We start from the raw sequence: 12,180 nt of genomic DNA, 5'->3' as shown, positions 1-12,180 counted from the left end.
TGGAGGAGTATATCTGTCTCTGAGGTTCCTGAAGGCCCTCTGAGTCAAAGAGGTAAAGAGACAGTCTTCCAGACTGGTACCAGTCTCCTCTGCTCCTTTGCATGATACTCCTCTCCTGCCATACTCAGAACACATTGGCCACCAGCATGGACCCCGAGGAGGGCCACAAAGCCCACTCAAGGAAGTCATCCCAGAGGACCCCAAAAGTCGACCCCTAGTGGATCCCACATGAGAAAGCTCTCAGAGGCAGACCCCCTGGTTCTTCCTAGACACACACACACACACACACACATACTGACACATGCTCTCACATCAGTACATGCATGTTCACACTGTGACTCTGGTCCACATTCGCTAGTGTTAGTGTGACTAGTGTGGTCAAGGTCATGCACTGAAAGTAACACACATTCACACTTTCCCATATTAACACATACATGGACCCAAATATCACCCTTTCCCATATTAACACATAATTGCACTTGCAAAAACAAACATCCAATCACATATAAACACAAAGACCCAGTACTCACACTCTAATACACACACACAGCCTCACACTCCCTTACACACTCTACACTTTCACATTCATACATACATTCAAGACACCCTCACACAGTCAGTCACACATTCAAAATTCTTACAGCCACACACTCATTCACATTCCTACATAGATTATACACTCACATGGAGGCACACAGGGAGATGCATACTCCCTCACATATTCACATACATGTATGACCCTGCAGGTACACATTCACACACTTTCACACTCACATGCTGATGCATACCTCCCATGGACAGATGTGTATGCACAGGCTACTTCACATACTCACAAGCTCATAAACTTACACTCCACACATTGGCACGCAGACTGACAGTCACATAGACACACTGCAACCCATTGGACTCCTTCCTCACTCCTCCCTCCGGGCACTGCCCTCACTCTGCCCTCTGCTTCCCAGCCACCTTCCATGCGGATGACCACATCAGGCCCAATCTCGGAGCCCTTTTCTGGTTCCCTAAGGCCCTCAGCTGAATTCCACTGACAAGAGGAGCCTTGCCCCACTCTATCCAGAGAGCTGTCCTTTGTCCCCACAGTCCAATGTGACTCCCACACTACAGCCTTCACCAGTCTTTACAGTAATCCTGGTTCTCTGGACTGCCACCCCTGCTCAACTCTGAGGATAGAGGGGGTATCATTTGTCCCTATGCTAAACTCCCAGAACACAGCATATGTTCAAACAACGCTTTTAGAATGAGTAAAGTTCAAAGAAAAAGAGACCCACCCAAACACCCTGGTGACTCCCATAAGTTTCTCCTGAAAACATTGAAGGAATCTCTCTTCCTCCGCCGGTTTCGCCAAAGGCCCCAGAAAATGCATTTAGAGACACTCCAGAAACACGTAGACACCCCCTCCCCAGAGGGAAACCTGAGATTCCACCTCCTGACCCTTCGAGAAATACCCCTAGGAACCCTTCCCCCCAACCCCCTCATTGGGGATTAAGAGTCCCTCGATGGGCACGGCTCAGTCTGAGCTTGCGCACTTCATTTCAGCTCCCCAGTCCTGTTGCTATGGAAACGCCCGGCCAGCAGCGCCAGGAGCGAGACCGGTAGGTGGATGGGATTCTGGATAGGCGGCTGGCCCCTCCTTCTTATAGGCCCGGCCCATAACGCTGGGCGCTGGTTCCCGCTGGGACATTGGGGCACTCTGAAGATCCCTCAAAGCCCTGGCTCAGGTCCAATCAGGAGGGGAACAGATGGCAACCCAGATGGTGGGTGGGGAGAGTTGGGCCGGGGTTCTGGGGCCCTGCGGACTAGGACTCACCTTCGGGAAGATGCAAACGAGAAGTGGGCGGGGGTGTTGGGGGAGAAGTTGCGGGGGCTATCCAGGGGACTGCTACCTGTGGTGGGAAGAGGGGCATCTTTAGTCCTGGGCTGCATGGCAATCCCATGAGACTTCTTGATTCCCAAAGTGGGTTGCAAGCAGCAGCCGCTCCCTCCTTAGTCCCACAGTGTGAGTAGACCACCCACCTTTCGCTGTGGTCCCGCTTTTCGAAGACGTTTTGGTACCGAGTTAGCCCGACCCTATCAAGCCAATTCTGCCTTCCTCTGATATAGCCACGCCCCTCGAGTGTGGATCCTTCCTTCTGCCCCATCCCCTTACCAAACTAGCTTCGCCCACCAATAATCGCCCCACTGCTAACTGACCGCGCCCACGCAGCGATGACCACGCCACTTGTCCAATCTGGGCTTTCCTCTGTCCAAAGGGCCCACCCCTCCTGCAGCATAGATACACCCCTCACCTATGGCCACACCTGCTCTAGTCTGGTCCACACCCACCATCTGTCTCACCCAGGTGTCCAGGCAGTGGAGAGTGGGGTCGCGGCAGCGTGGGCGAAGTGCTGGTCAGGATGAGGCTTTTCCGGTTACTGGTGCGGCAGCTTCGGGGAAAGGGAGGTAAAGGTGCCGGGGGGCAGCCCAGAGAGTTTGTGAACCCAACCAACCACCCTCCTTTTCTAGGAAGTATCCCCTCAGAAAACTATTCAGAGAAGGCAGTCAAGGAGAAGGCAGTGGAGGCCTTGGCAGGGCTGCATATGGGAGGGGATGCAGGTGTGACGTTATGTGAGAGACTTCTGGTGTGAAACATGTGTGACCATGTGGGGCATAGAGTCAGTCAGTCACGGAATGATAATCATGTTGTCTATGTGACACTATGGGAGATACTTAGCATCTGTCTGTGTAGGTCTGTGTGTCACATCTGCTGTGTATATCCATGTGTGGCACCTAGTGTATGAGTTCACCATTGGGCACATCTTAGTGTGACATCATGGCATGTGTGACAGTCCTGTGTTTATCTGTATGACACAACCTGTACCTGCCTATGTGATGCATTGTGTAATGCCACTGGTGCATGACTAGATGTGTCACTGTGTGCTGTAACATCTGCATAATGTAGGATTTGTTTCATGTGTGTCTATGTCTCTATGTGGCATTCTAATTCTATATAAGACGTTGTCCTTCCATCTGCATGTGACTTTCACTATGAGTGTTTATGAGTATCATCTGCTTATCAACCTGTGACACTGGGCATGTCTGAGTGTGTGACATTCCCTATATGAGTCTTGCATGTGATAATGTGTAATGTGTGTGCCTCATTCTCTGAAAGATTTCTTGTGTCTGTTATTCTGGCATCTGTGTGATAGATACAGCATGCAAACATGCTTAGGTGATATCATGTATTGTAACATTGGGTGCATGAATGTCATTGCCACACATGTAAGTGTGTGTGTCACCACAAAGGTAACATCTTATTACATGTACACAAGTATACACAATAGTGTACCTGTGGGTTTACTTCTTAGTGTATGATGCTGGGAGTGCCCCTGTGATCTGTGCAGGTCTCTAACCTATGTTACTGTATAGCTGGGTATGTGGCTCCCGGGTGTATCTGGGCCACTAGGGCTGTTGTGTGTATATGTGGGTGTGACATCATGTCCTACGTGACGCTGTGTGTCACTATTTTCTGTATGAGTCTGTTGGGGGGATAAAAGTATCCCCTTTTCTTTCTGCCCTTCAGAATACAAGCTTCCGAGGAGGTAGCCCCCAACCACTCAATTCCCCTTACTGCCCCACCGTCCACCACAGTGACTGAGCACATTAGCTCGGCCAGAGCACACAACAGGGGGGTTAGGGGGAAGCCGGCTGCGGCTATTGTTCTGAAGGTGCCAAGCCCCTACCCTCCCCTTCTTGCCTTACCCCCTCTGAGCTGCTAGAGTCCACAGCAACAGCAGACAAAGACATTGCATCCCCCCCACTCGGAGCAGTTCCCTTCCCCCCGCGGCCGTCCTTTCCAGATGCCCCCCAACCTCAACCCCACACTGCCCCTCATTCAGCCCCATTCCTGGCAGGAAGGCGCAGCGCGGCACCTCTGGCGCAGCTGGACCGGGTGCAGCATACTGGGCCCCGCCCTGAAGTAGCGGCCCAAGGGGCGGCTTGGATGGGGGAGGGCTGGGTCAGGTCTGAGGGATCGCGGAAGGGGGGGTCTACCTCTTGGTGCGGCGGAACATACTGCCGCCAGGGAAGGAGGGCATCGAGAAATTGGAAAGCGCGGTCCAAAGAGAGTCAGACATGACCCGGCGGCGGCGACATGGTGGCAGGTGCGGCAGCAGCGGTGGCGGCGCAGGGAGCGAGCGGGCGGGGTGGAGGCTGGAGCCGCAGCGGGCAGAGGAGGGCGGGGGAGGGTAGGGACGCACAGCTGCCGCCTGCCAGGAGGGGGCGCTGCTGCACACCAGCGCTCTAGACCCCGCCCGCGCGCGCGCGTAGCGCCCCAATTCCGGCCGGAGAAGGGGCGTCCAGCCCAGTGCATCTCTCCCCAAGGCTCACCTGCTACTTTTCCGGGGCAGGGGCAAATCCTTCTGGAAGGTAAAGGAGCAAAATGATAAAGGTCAGCATAGGCCAGCAGCAGCTGCCCGCAAGTCTTCTCAGCCCCCTGGAGAAGTTGGGTGGCACCGGCCCCTCATCAGCATCATCACCTGTACAATTGGCCATGCACGGAGGACTAGGGGGTGGGTACCAATCTGATTCCTTCCCCGACCCTCAGAGACCAGGACAAGCCCCATAGAGGACTCCTGAGTGGGCATCTCTATGTATGTGCAAATGAAGTTGGAGTCTTTATTTGACAAATATTTCTTGAGCACCTACTGTATACCAGGCTTGGTGCTAGGCACTGGGGAAACAGCAGTGAACGAGACAAAAATTCCTGCCCTTTTGGTACTAGCATTTAGAGGAGGGAAGCAGCCAATAAAGATCAATGTACAAGTGGACAGCATAATTTTAGACAGTAATAAGTGTCATGAATAAAATTAAGCAAGGTGATGTGACAAAAAATGGATAGGAGGAGTCATGATGGTCTAAAAGGGCTTTCTTTGGAGAGGTGACTTTTTAAATTTATTGATTTGAGAGAGAGAGAGAGAGAGAGAGAGAGAGAGATTTATTTGTGTCTGTATGTGCCCTGATGGGGAAACACCTTTGTGTATTAGGATGATGCTCTTGCCAACTGAGCTATCTGGCCAAGAGGTAACTTTTTTTATATACTTTGTGTGTGTGTGTGTGTGTGTGACTGAGAGAGAAAGAGAAAGAGAGAGAGAGAGAAGGATAGACAGGAAAGGAGAGAGATGAGAAGCATCAATTCTTTGTTGCAGCACCTTAGCTCATTGATTGCTTTCTCACATGTGCCTCGACCAGGAAGGGGGGCTACAGCAGAGCGAGTGACCCCTTGCTCAAGCCAGCGACCTTGGGTTCAAGCCAGTGACTATGGGGTCATGTCTTTGATCCCACACTTGAGCCAGCAACCCCGCACTCAAGCTGGTGAACCTGCACTCAAGCCGGCAACCTCAGGGTTTCGAACCTGGGTCCTCTGTGTCCCAGTCCAACGCTATATCCACTGCGCCACCACCTGGTCAGGCTGGAGAGGTGACTTTTAAGATGGTTTCTGTAAATAAGAAGCAGCCATGGGAGGATCTGTGGAGAAAGCATTCAAGGTAGAGGAAATTGCAAAGGCATGGGGGCAGGAATGACTTGGCATGCTCAAGCATGAAAGGTTGAATGAATGAATGAGTGAATGACTCCTCCACACTTTAAAGGTATCATCCCCCTCCCAACAAGATCTACAGAGTTGGGGGTGGTAGTTAGGGTAGATTAAAACAGATTTGAATTGGGAATCAGGTGGTCTTTTTAAATAATGGCAGTGATAATATTGGCTAGCCATAAACTTTATGTGTACATATCAGAAGATGGTCATGTTCTATGTGCCAAGCACACAGGAAGTCACTACAGGGGTCAGAGATTACATAGGTCTGAACCCTTTTCTGAGAGCAATGGGGAGATGAGATGCTACTTTCCAGCCAGTTCTGAGTCCACAGGCTGATGTAAATAAAGGAGATTGGGTAGGGATGCAAGATTTTGGTGAAGGTTTCAAAGTCCTTTTGTTGGGGACTCCAACCGGAAGAAAATTAATCCTTTTTGTAATTTCTGAAAGCAGAAAGCACTGGGTTCAAGTCTCTCTTTTTTTTTAGAGAGAGAGACAGACAGACAGGAAAAGGGGGAAATGGGAAGCATCAACTCCTACTTCTGTCACTTCAGTTGTTCATTGATTGCTTTTTCATATGTACCTTGACCAGGGTCTCCAGCTGAGCCCATGACCCCTTGCTCAAGCCAGTGATCTTGGGCTTAAGCCAGGGACCATGGGGTCATGTCTACGATCCCATGCTCAAGCCGGTGGCCCCATGCTCAAGCTAGTGAGCCCACACTCAAGCCATCGACCTTGGGGTTTTGAACCTGGGTCCTCAGTTTCCCAGGTCAACACTCTATCCACTGTGCCACCACCAGGTCAGGCCCAGCTTTGCCTTTTATAATTTTATTTATTTATTGGTGACAGAGACAAAGAGACAGAGAGAGGGACAAACAGAAAGGAAGAGAAAGGTGAAGCACCAATTCTTCGTTGCAGCACCTTAGTCTCCTTAGTTATTCACTGAATGCTTTCTTATATGTGCCTTGACTGGGGGGGCTACAGCAGAGCATGTGACCCCTTGCTCAAGCCAGCAACCTTGGGCTCAAGCCAGTGACCATGGGGTCATGTCTATGATCCCACGCTTAAGCTGGAGACCCCACACTCAAGCTGGTGAGCTTGTGCTCAAGCCAGCAACTTGGGGCTTCGAACCTGGGTCCTCTGGGTCTCAGTTCAATGCTCTATCCACTGCACCACCGCCTGGTCAGGCCTTTTATAATCTTGGCAAATGACCTTTAGGCACAAATAGTTGTGCCTCCTAGATAATTCTGTGAGTTGATGCAGGTGTCTAGCACTTCAGCATGATGCCTAGCACATAGTTAGTGCTCAGTATTAGGTCATGAGAACAGAAATTACTGTGGATGAACACACTACGTGACAGAAGATGGACCAGTGGCATCTCCCATTTCTATGTACAGAGGATAGAGGTATGACCGAGGTCAAAGGGAACACTCTCCGCACTGGCAGTCCTGCCTCCCCCCACACACACCTTCCAGCCATTGGGTGACTTTAAATCCATGCCAGATTTCCCCTCTGTCTTTGCAGGATTAACTTGAATGAGCTACATCTTGGACGAAAGTGACTGGCTGTGTGACTGCAGTGGCCCAACCAAAATCAAGACCTGGATTTTCTGGCCATGGAGCCCAGGATTCCAGATCTGGGTACACTCGGCCTTCTAGGTTAAGCCCCTGGGGAACATTAAGCCCCTTCCAGAGAGGTCCTCAAACGTAGCCCCATCTGCTATCGCACCTAAATATTCTAAGGTCGAACAAAGGGACAAACTGGAGCAGTATGGGATTTAGATCCCTGGCGTCATTGTGAACAGCTGCAGAGCGGCTCTGCCAAGCGGATTCTGCTTCTCTCTAGCATTAATGGACGGCACTGCGGACAGGGCATTCGAAGATACTGGCTATATATACGAATCCCAACTGCTCACAGGGAACGCTCGGGCGCTCAGCGGTTGTGGGACAGTTCCTACGGTGTAGCACCCGTGTGAGGGTGTAGACAGACAGCGAATTGGTTAACCCTGCCAGAGGTAAAAGGGGCAGGACTCCGATAGGACTGGAGGGTGAGTGGGAGGATCCCAGGCTGGGGGTGGGGCCTTCCGAGAGAGAAAAAAGTCCCGCCGTGGCGTTGAGCCAATGGGAATCGGCGCCGGCAAGAAGTGCGGAGACACACCCCATGCAGGCACCACCCAGTTTCTTCTCTCTCTCTCTCTCTCTCTCTCTCTCTCTCTCTCTCTCTCTCTCTCTCTCTCGGCCCGACGGCGCGTACCCAGTCCACCTTTGGCCCAGCTCCCTCCCTTTTCTCAGAACCCTTTCTCCTAAATCAACCCTGGAATGGAGAGAGAATCCTGGGAAGATCTGAAGAGCCCAAAGCTTCTAGATGAGGCCATCTGGGCTCTGTTTGAAAGCAAAATAGCTTCCCCACACAGGTCTGAAACCGGCATCATCCACACCTGGAAAGTCCTTCCTGCTGTCTAACCCTGATTTTTCTTGCTGCAATGACTTTGATCAGCTCACCTTGGTCACCAGCCTCAGGAATGGAGGGTTAGAGAAGTCCAGAAAAGGACGAAGCCCTGGATGAGGGTTTGAATCCTCCCTTTCTTTTTCCAAGCTTCAGGAAAGAGATGTAGCCTGAGTCTGGGTTCATATAAGGTTTTATCTAAACTCCAGATTATCTAGCATGGGGCTGGACTCCAACGAGGCTCAGAAGGACCAGACCCCAGGCAGACTTTTTTTTGAAGGGGGTAAGAGGGTGGGTGAAGCTTTGATCGGTTTCCCTCTGGCGTTAGTTTGCGAACAACATCGAACCCCTGCATTAACTCTTAGAAGCGCACACCGAAGACAAGAGAAGGGGACTTTTTTCGGCTTCAGAATCACCACCCATCTTAGAAGTCGGAGTCCCTGACATCTGGATTTGTCCCTACCTTCCTACACTCCACAAAATAATCCTCAGTGTTCCACTCTGCGAAGTGGACTCAGGCCTCCTGCGCCTGCGCAGCCTGGAGATCAGCATCTTCTGAGGCTGCAAGAAACTAAAAATCGCTCCCGCCCACCCACAAGCTGCGCTGGACTTGAGGATGGAGGGAGGTGTAATGGAGGGGGGTGTAGAATAAAGAGTGAGGGTGGCTGTCTAGGTGCCTGTCCAATTAGGTCAGTAGGAAAAATCCTGGTGGTTGGGCAGATGCATTGAAGTCGGAGGGGGGATCCCCACACCTCCAAAAGAGGCTCCTGAGGTGAGGGGCGAGGCTGTCTCACAAACATGTTTACAGCAGCGCGGGGCTATTGGCAGCCCCGAGGGGTTTGAGCCCTGGGGCAATAACTTTGCTCTACACCCCTTCACCCCCAGCCTGGCGGAACGCCAGGGCAATGACTTCGGTCCCAGCCCCCTTTCCTTCTGGTGGGCCACACGCCCCTCAGGCTCTCCTAGAGGTGAAGCACTCGGCTGAACCCCTCCTTCCACTCCCTAGATCCCCGGCGGCGGCGCCTGAGGGGCGGGGTTCCCAGCGAGGCAGGACGCGTGGACACCGCGTTTCCTGCGGTTAGCATCCGGACGCTGGGTGAGGGGGCGCCAAGACTGACCCTGGCCCGGCGTAAGTTCTCGCACCCCCAGCCCGGCTCCGCCCCAGGGCACCAATCCCTTCACCTCTACCCGGTCCAGAGCTCTACCTGCAGCCTCCTGCGGCGGATCAGGCCCGAGTCGTCCATGGCGGCCGAGGCGGCTGAGGCCCGGGGGAGGGAGGAAGGAGGCGACTACGGCGGTGGCGGGAGGAGGGAGAAGGGAGGGAGTGAGAAACCACGGGGACCGCGACGGCGGCGGCGGCAGTGGCGGGGGGGTGGGGGATGCAGGGGCGGGGCGAAGCGGGGCGCGCCCGGCACCGTCACTGCGTCTGGGCGCCTGAGCCGGCCTTGGCCAAGGTTCCCCGCGCTCGGGGTGTGGGGGAGGCGGGGGTGGGGAGGAGCCTCCAGATAACCCGTGAGAGCCAAGCTACCAAGTAACCCTTATAGGGAGACACCCCAGGGGAAAGATATGCTTATGGGTAGACCCCCAACCCAAGAAGCACCTCAAGAGAGGCATTCTCACTGAGATATATTCCCTATGCGACCCTCTCAAGAAGACACATTCCCACAGGGACTCAGTCTCCATTGGGAGGACCTCTCCAATCAAACTCTCCCCTCACCCTGAAAATCATTCCTAAGACAGATTGTCTATGAGAGGTGACGCCTCCTCTCAAAACCTCCTCTCCCCAGGAAGAAACATTTCTACAGAGAAAAATCTCCACGGTGACATTTCACGTGGGGAGTCTGGTGAGCCCCCCATTGAAATACCCCCTAAATGCTATATTCTCTGTGGGAAATTGTCCCCACCCACAAGAGCCCCACTTCCTAAGGAGAGACATTTTAGAGTGACATTTTCACCCAAGGAGATCCGTTCTCATGGGAGATGGCCCCTCAGAAAAACATTTACATTCATATACTGCCCCTTTTCCAAGCAGAGACTTTAGGGAACCCTGCAGCCCCTCTGTTGACCATCTCCCTCGTCATCAGGACTAAGAAGTCAGGACAGGACAGGCTATATCTATAGGAGGGATTAGCTGGTCTTTGGGGTGGGGAGCAGCTGAAACGATTTTCAACCCTCCCTCAGAAGTGTTCCTACAGTTGGGTCCAAAGTGACAGAGCTTCCCAGAGTTAGAGTAGAAAGTGTCAGAGAGCATCCCACTCCAAGCCGAGGCATTGGGAGACAGGCTGGGGAGGCGGCTTCCCATAATTGGCCCTAACGCCTGGAAAGCCGGTCACTGGACGGAAGCAACTCCTGCCTGTTAATGAAGGCAACAAAGAAGTCTAGGTCTGGGTGTTCTCTGGATGCTTGTCTCCTCATCTCTACACCTTTGCCTAAGTTGTCTGTTTCTCTTTGTCTCTGTTGGCCGGCATGTTTTTCTTGAGTCTGTTCCTCATACTTCTGTGTCCAAGGACCCTACACCCGTGTATACAGCCCCTTTTCACGCCTGCTGCCCAGGGAGCTCTCCGCGGTGCTGATATCGCGCTCTTGTCCACGGTGCTGAAATATGCGCGCAGTGTTGGGGGCTGAGGTCAGGGGAGAGGAATGGTTCCCAGGAAGCACAGACCGCAGGCTGGACAGATCAGACTAGCGAGCACCCTAGACTACCTCAAGATGGGCCAGGGGGAGGCTATGTTCTCTAGGTCTTGGCTGCCTCCAGGACATCAATTGGTACCCACAGAAGGGTCCAGAGACAGTGCCTCCTAATTAGTTCATTTACTCGACTCGTATTGAACATCTACTGTGTGCAAGTTAGTGTTTTGGGATCTAGAAGTAGAGCAGTAAAATAGACAAAAACTACATTAGCCTGAGAAGAAAGGGAGAAAGGTTTGTGGTAGTGGTCATCACTCACAAAAGCACATATAAACTCTATGAGCACAGGCAAAAACACATGTACACCTACATTCTGCAAACATTCACACAAACATGAACATACCAATACATGCTCAGCAAATACAGGTTCATATACTCACACATACTCCATGAACACACATTCTGTGCAAACACACAAAACATACTCAGCAAACAGATACACAAAAATACATATAAATGCACACTCTGCAAACTCATACCTAGAAAATGCAAACACATACAACAACACATAAAAATATTCAACAAACATAAGCACACATATATAGTCCCAAAGGAAGCTCAACTACACACAAACTTTCATCCAGTGTACAGACACACTATCCTCCCAAAACAACACATGGACACACAAACACATACATACCAACTGCAGGGTTATTTCTTCTATCAGACTCTCCTACTAAAATGTCAGGTCTATGAGGATTGAGATTTTCGTGTCTTGGTTGCTTCTGCATCCTCCAAATCTGACACACAGCAGGTGCTCAGTAAATGTTTGTTGAATGACTGTCGTGGTGCAGTGGATAAAACGTCGACCTGGAATGCTGAGGTCGCCGGTTTGAAACCCCTGGCTTGCCTGGTCAAGGCACATATGGGAGTTGATGCTTCCTGCTCCTCCTCCTTCTCTCTCTCTCTGCCTCCCTCCTTTCTTCCCTCCCTTCCTCCCTCCCTCTCTCTACCCCTCTGACTTCTCTAAAAATAAATAAAAAATTTAAAAGTGTAAAAAAAATGTTTGTTGAATGAATAAATAGAGAAAATGTTTTCAAGGGACACACATTTACAGAAAATACAAAGGGACACATACACACATATTTCAGATGCAGACATACCCTTTCTATACATGACAACACCCCCTTGTTCACTCATAGTCAACTTTTATGGTCAACAACCTTTATTCACTGACTTTATCCACTCACTTATCCAACATTTTCACAGGACACCCATTCTAATCTGATAATACACCCCACACACATTTATTATCTGAGTCTTACTCACCTGGACATACTTGGCTTGGGACACATATAGTCCTCCTTATCCAGATTTTCAACTCACAACCACACAACAAAGAGACACATATGAACTGCAGAGAACAAACATACAAATTTAACACACAACACACACAGCCACATAAACCACTCTCATCTGATACACACACACACCCACTCATATATAGCCAGAGTTTAAGT

General features: G+C 51.3%; 1 protein-coding gene across 5 annotated transcripts in view; it reads right to left on the bottom strand.

Annotated features, from left to right (window-relative positions):
* MAST1 (microtubule associated serine/threonine kinase 1) overlaps positions 1-9,340 on the bottom strand; it is a 41,730-nt gene extending 32,390 nt beyond the window's left edge. For 3 of the 5 annotated variants that reach the window (XM_066271809.1, XM_066271818.1, XM_066271828.1), the window contains exons 1-3: positions 4,048-4,199; positions 2,353-2,441; positions 1,826-1,901 (exon numbers count right to left, since the gene is read on the bottom strand). In XM_066271809.1, the coding sequence (XP_066127906.1) occupies positions 1,826-1,901; positions 2,353-2,441; positions 4,048-4,130 (248 nt within the window). In that variant the 5' untranslated portion in view covers positions 4,131-4,199. Of the gene's footprint in view, positions 1-1,825; positions 1,902-2,352; positions 2,442-4,047; positions 4,200-4,383; positions 4,416-9,237 lie in introns of those variants that run through there. The other 2 variants (XM_066271837.1, XM_066271845.1) reach the window with 2 other exon arrangements.
* Between the last annotated feature and the right edge of the window lie 2,840 nt (positions 9,341-12,180).

The sequence above is a fragment of the Saccopteryx bilineata genome, chromosome 1, assembly GCF_036850765.1.
Source record: "Saccopteryx bilineata isolate mSacBil1 chromosome 1, mSacBil1_pri_phased_curated, whole genome shotgun sequence".
In the NCBI taxonomy this organism is placed as follows: Eukaryota; Metazoa; Chordata; class Mammalia; order Chiroptera; family Emballonuridae; genus Saccopteryx; species Saccopteryx bilineata.
The sequence above is the reverse complement of the archived record's forward strand: the minus strand, read 5'-3'. Positions and strand labels throughout refer to the sequence as shown.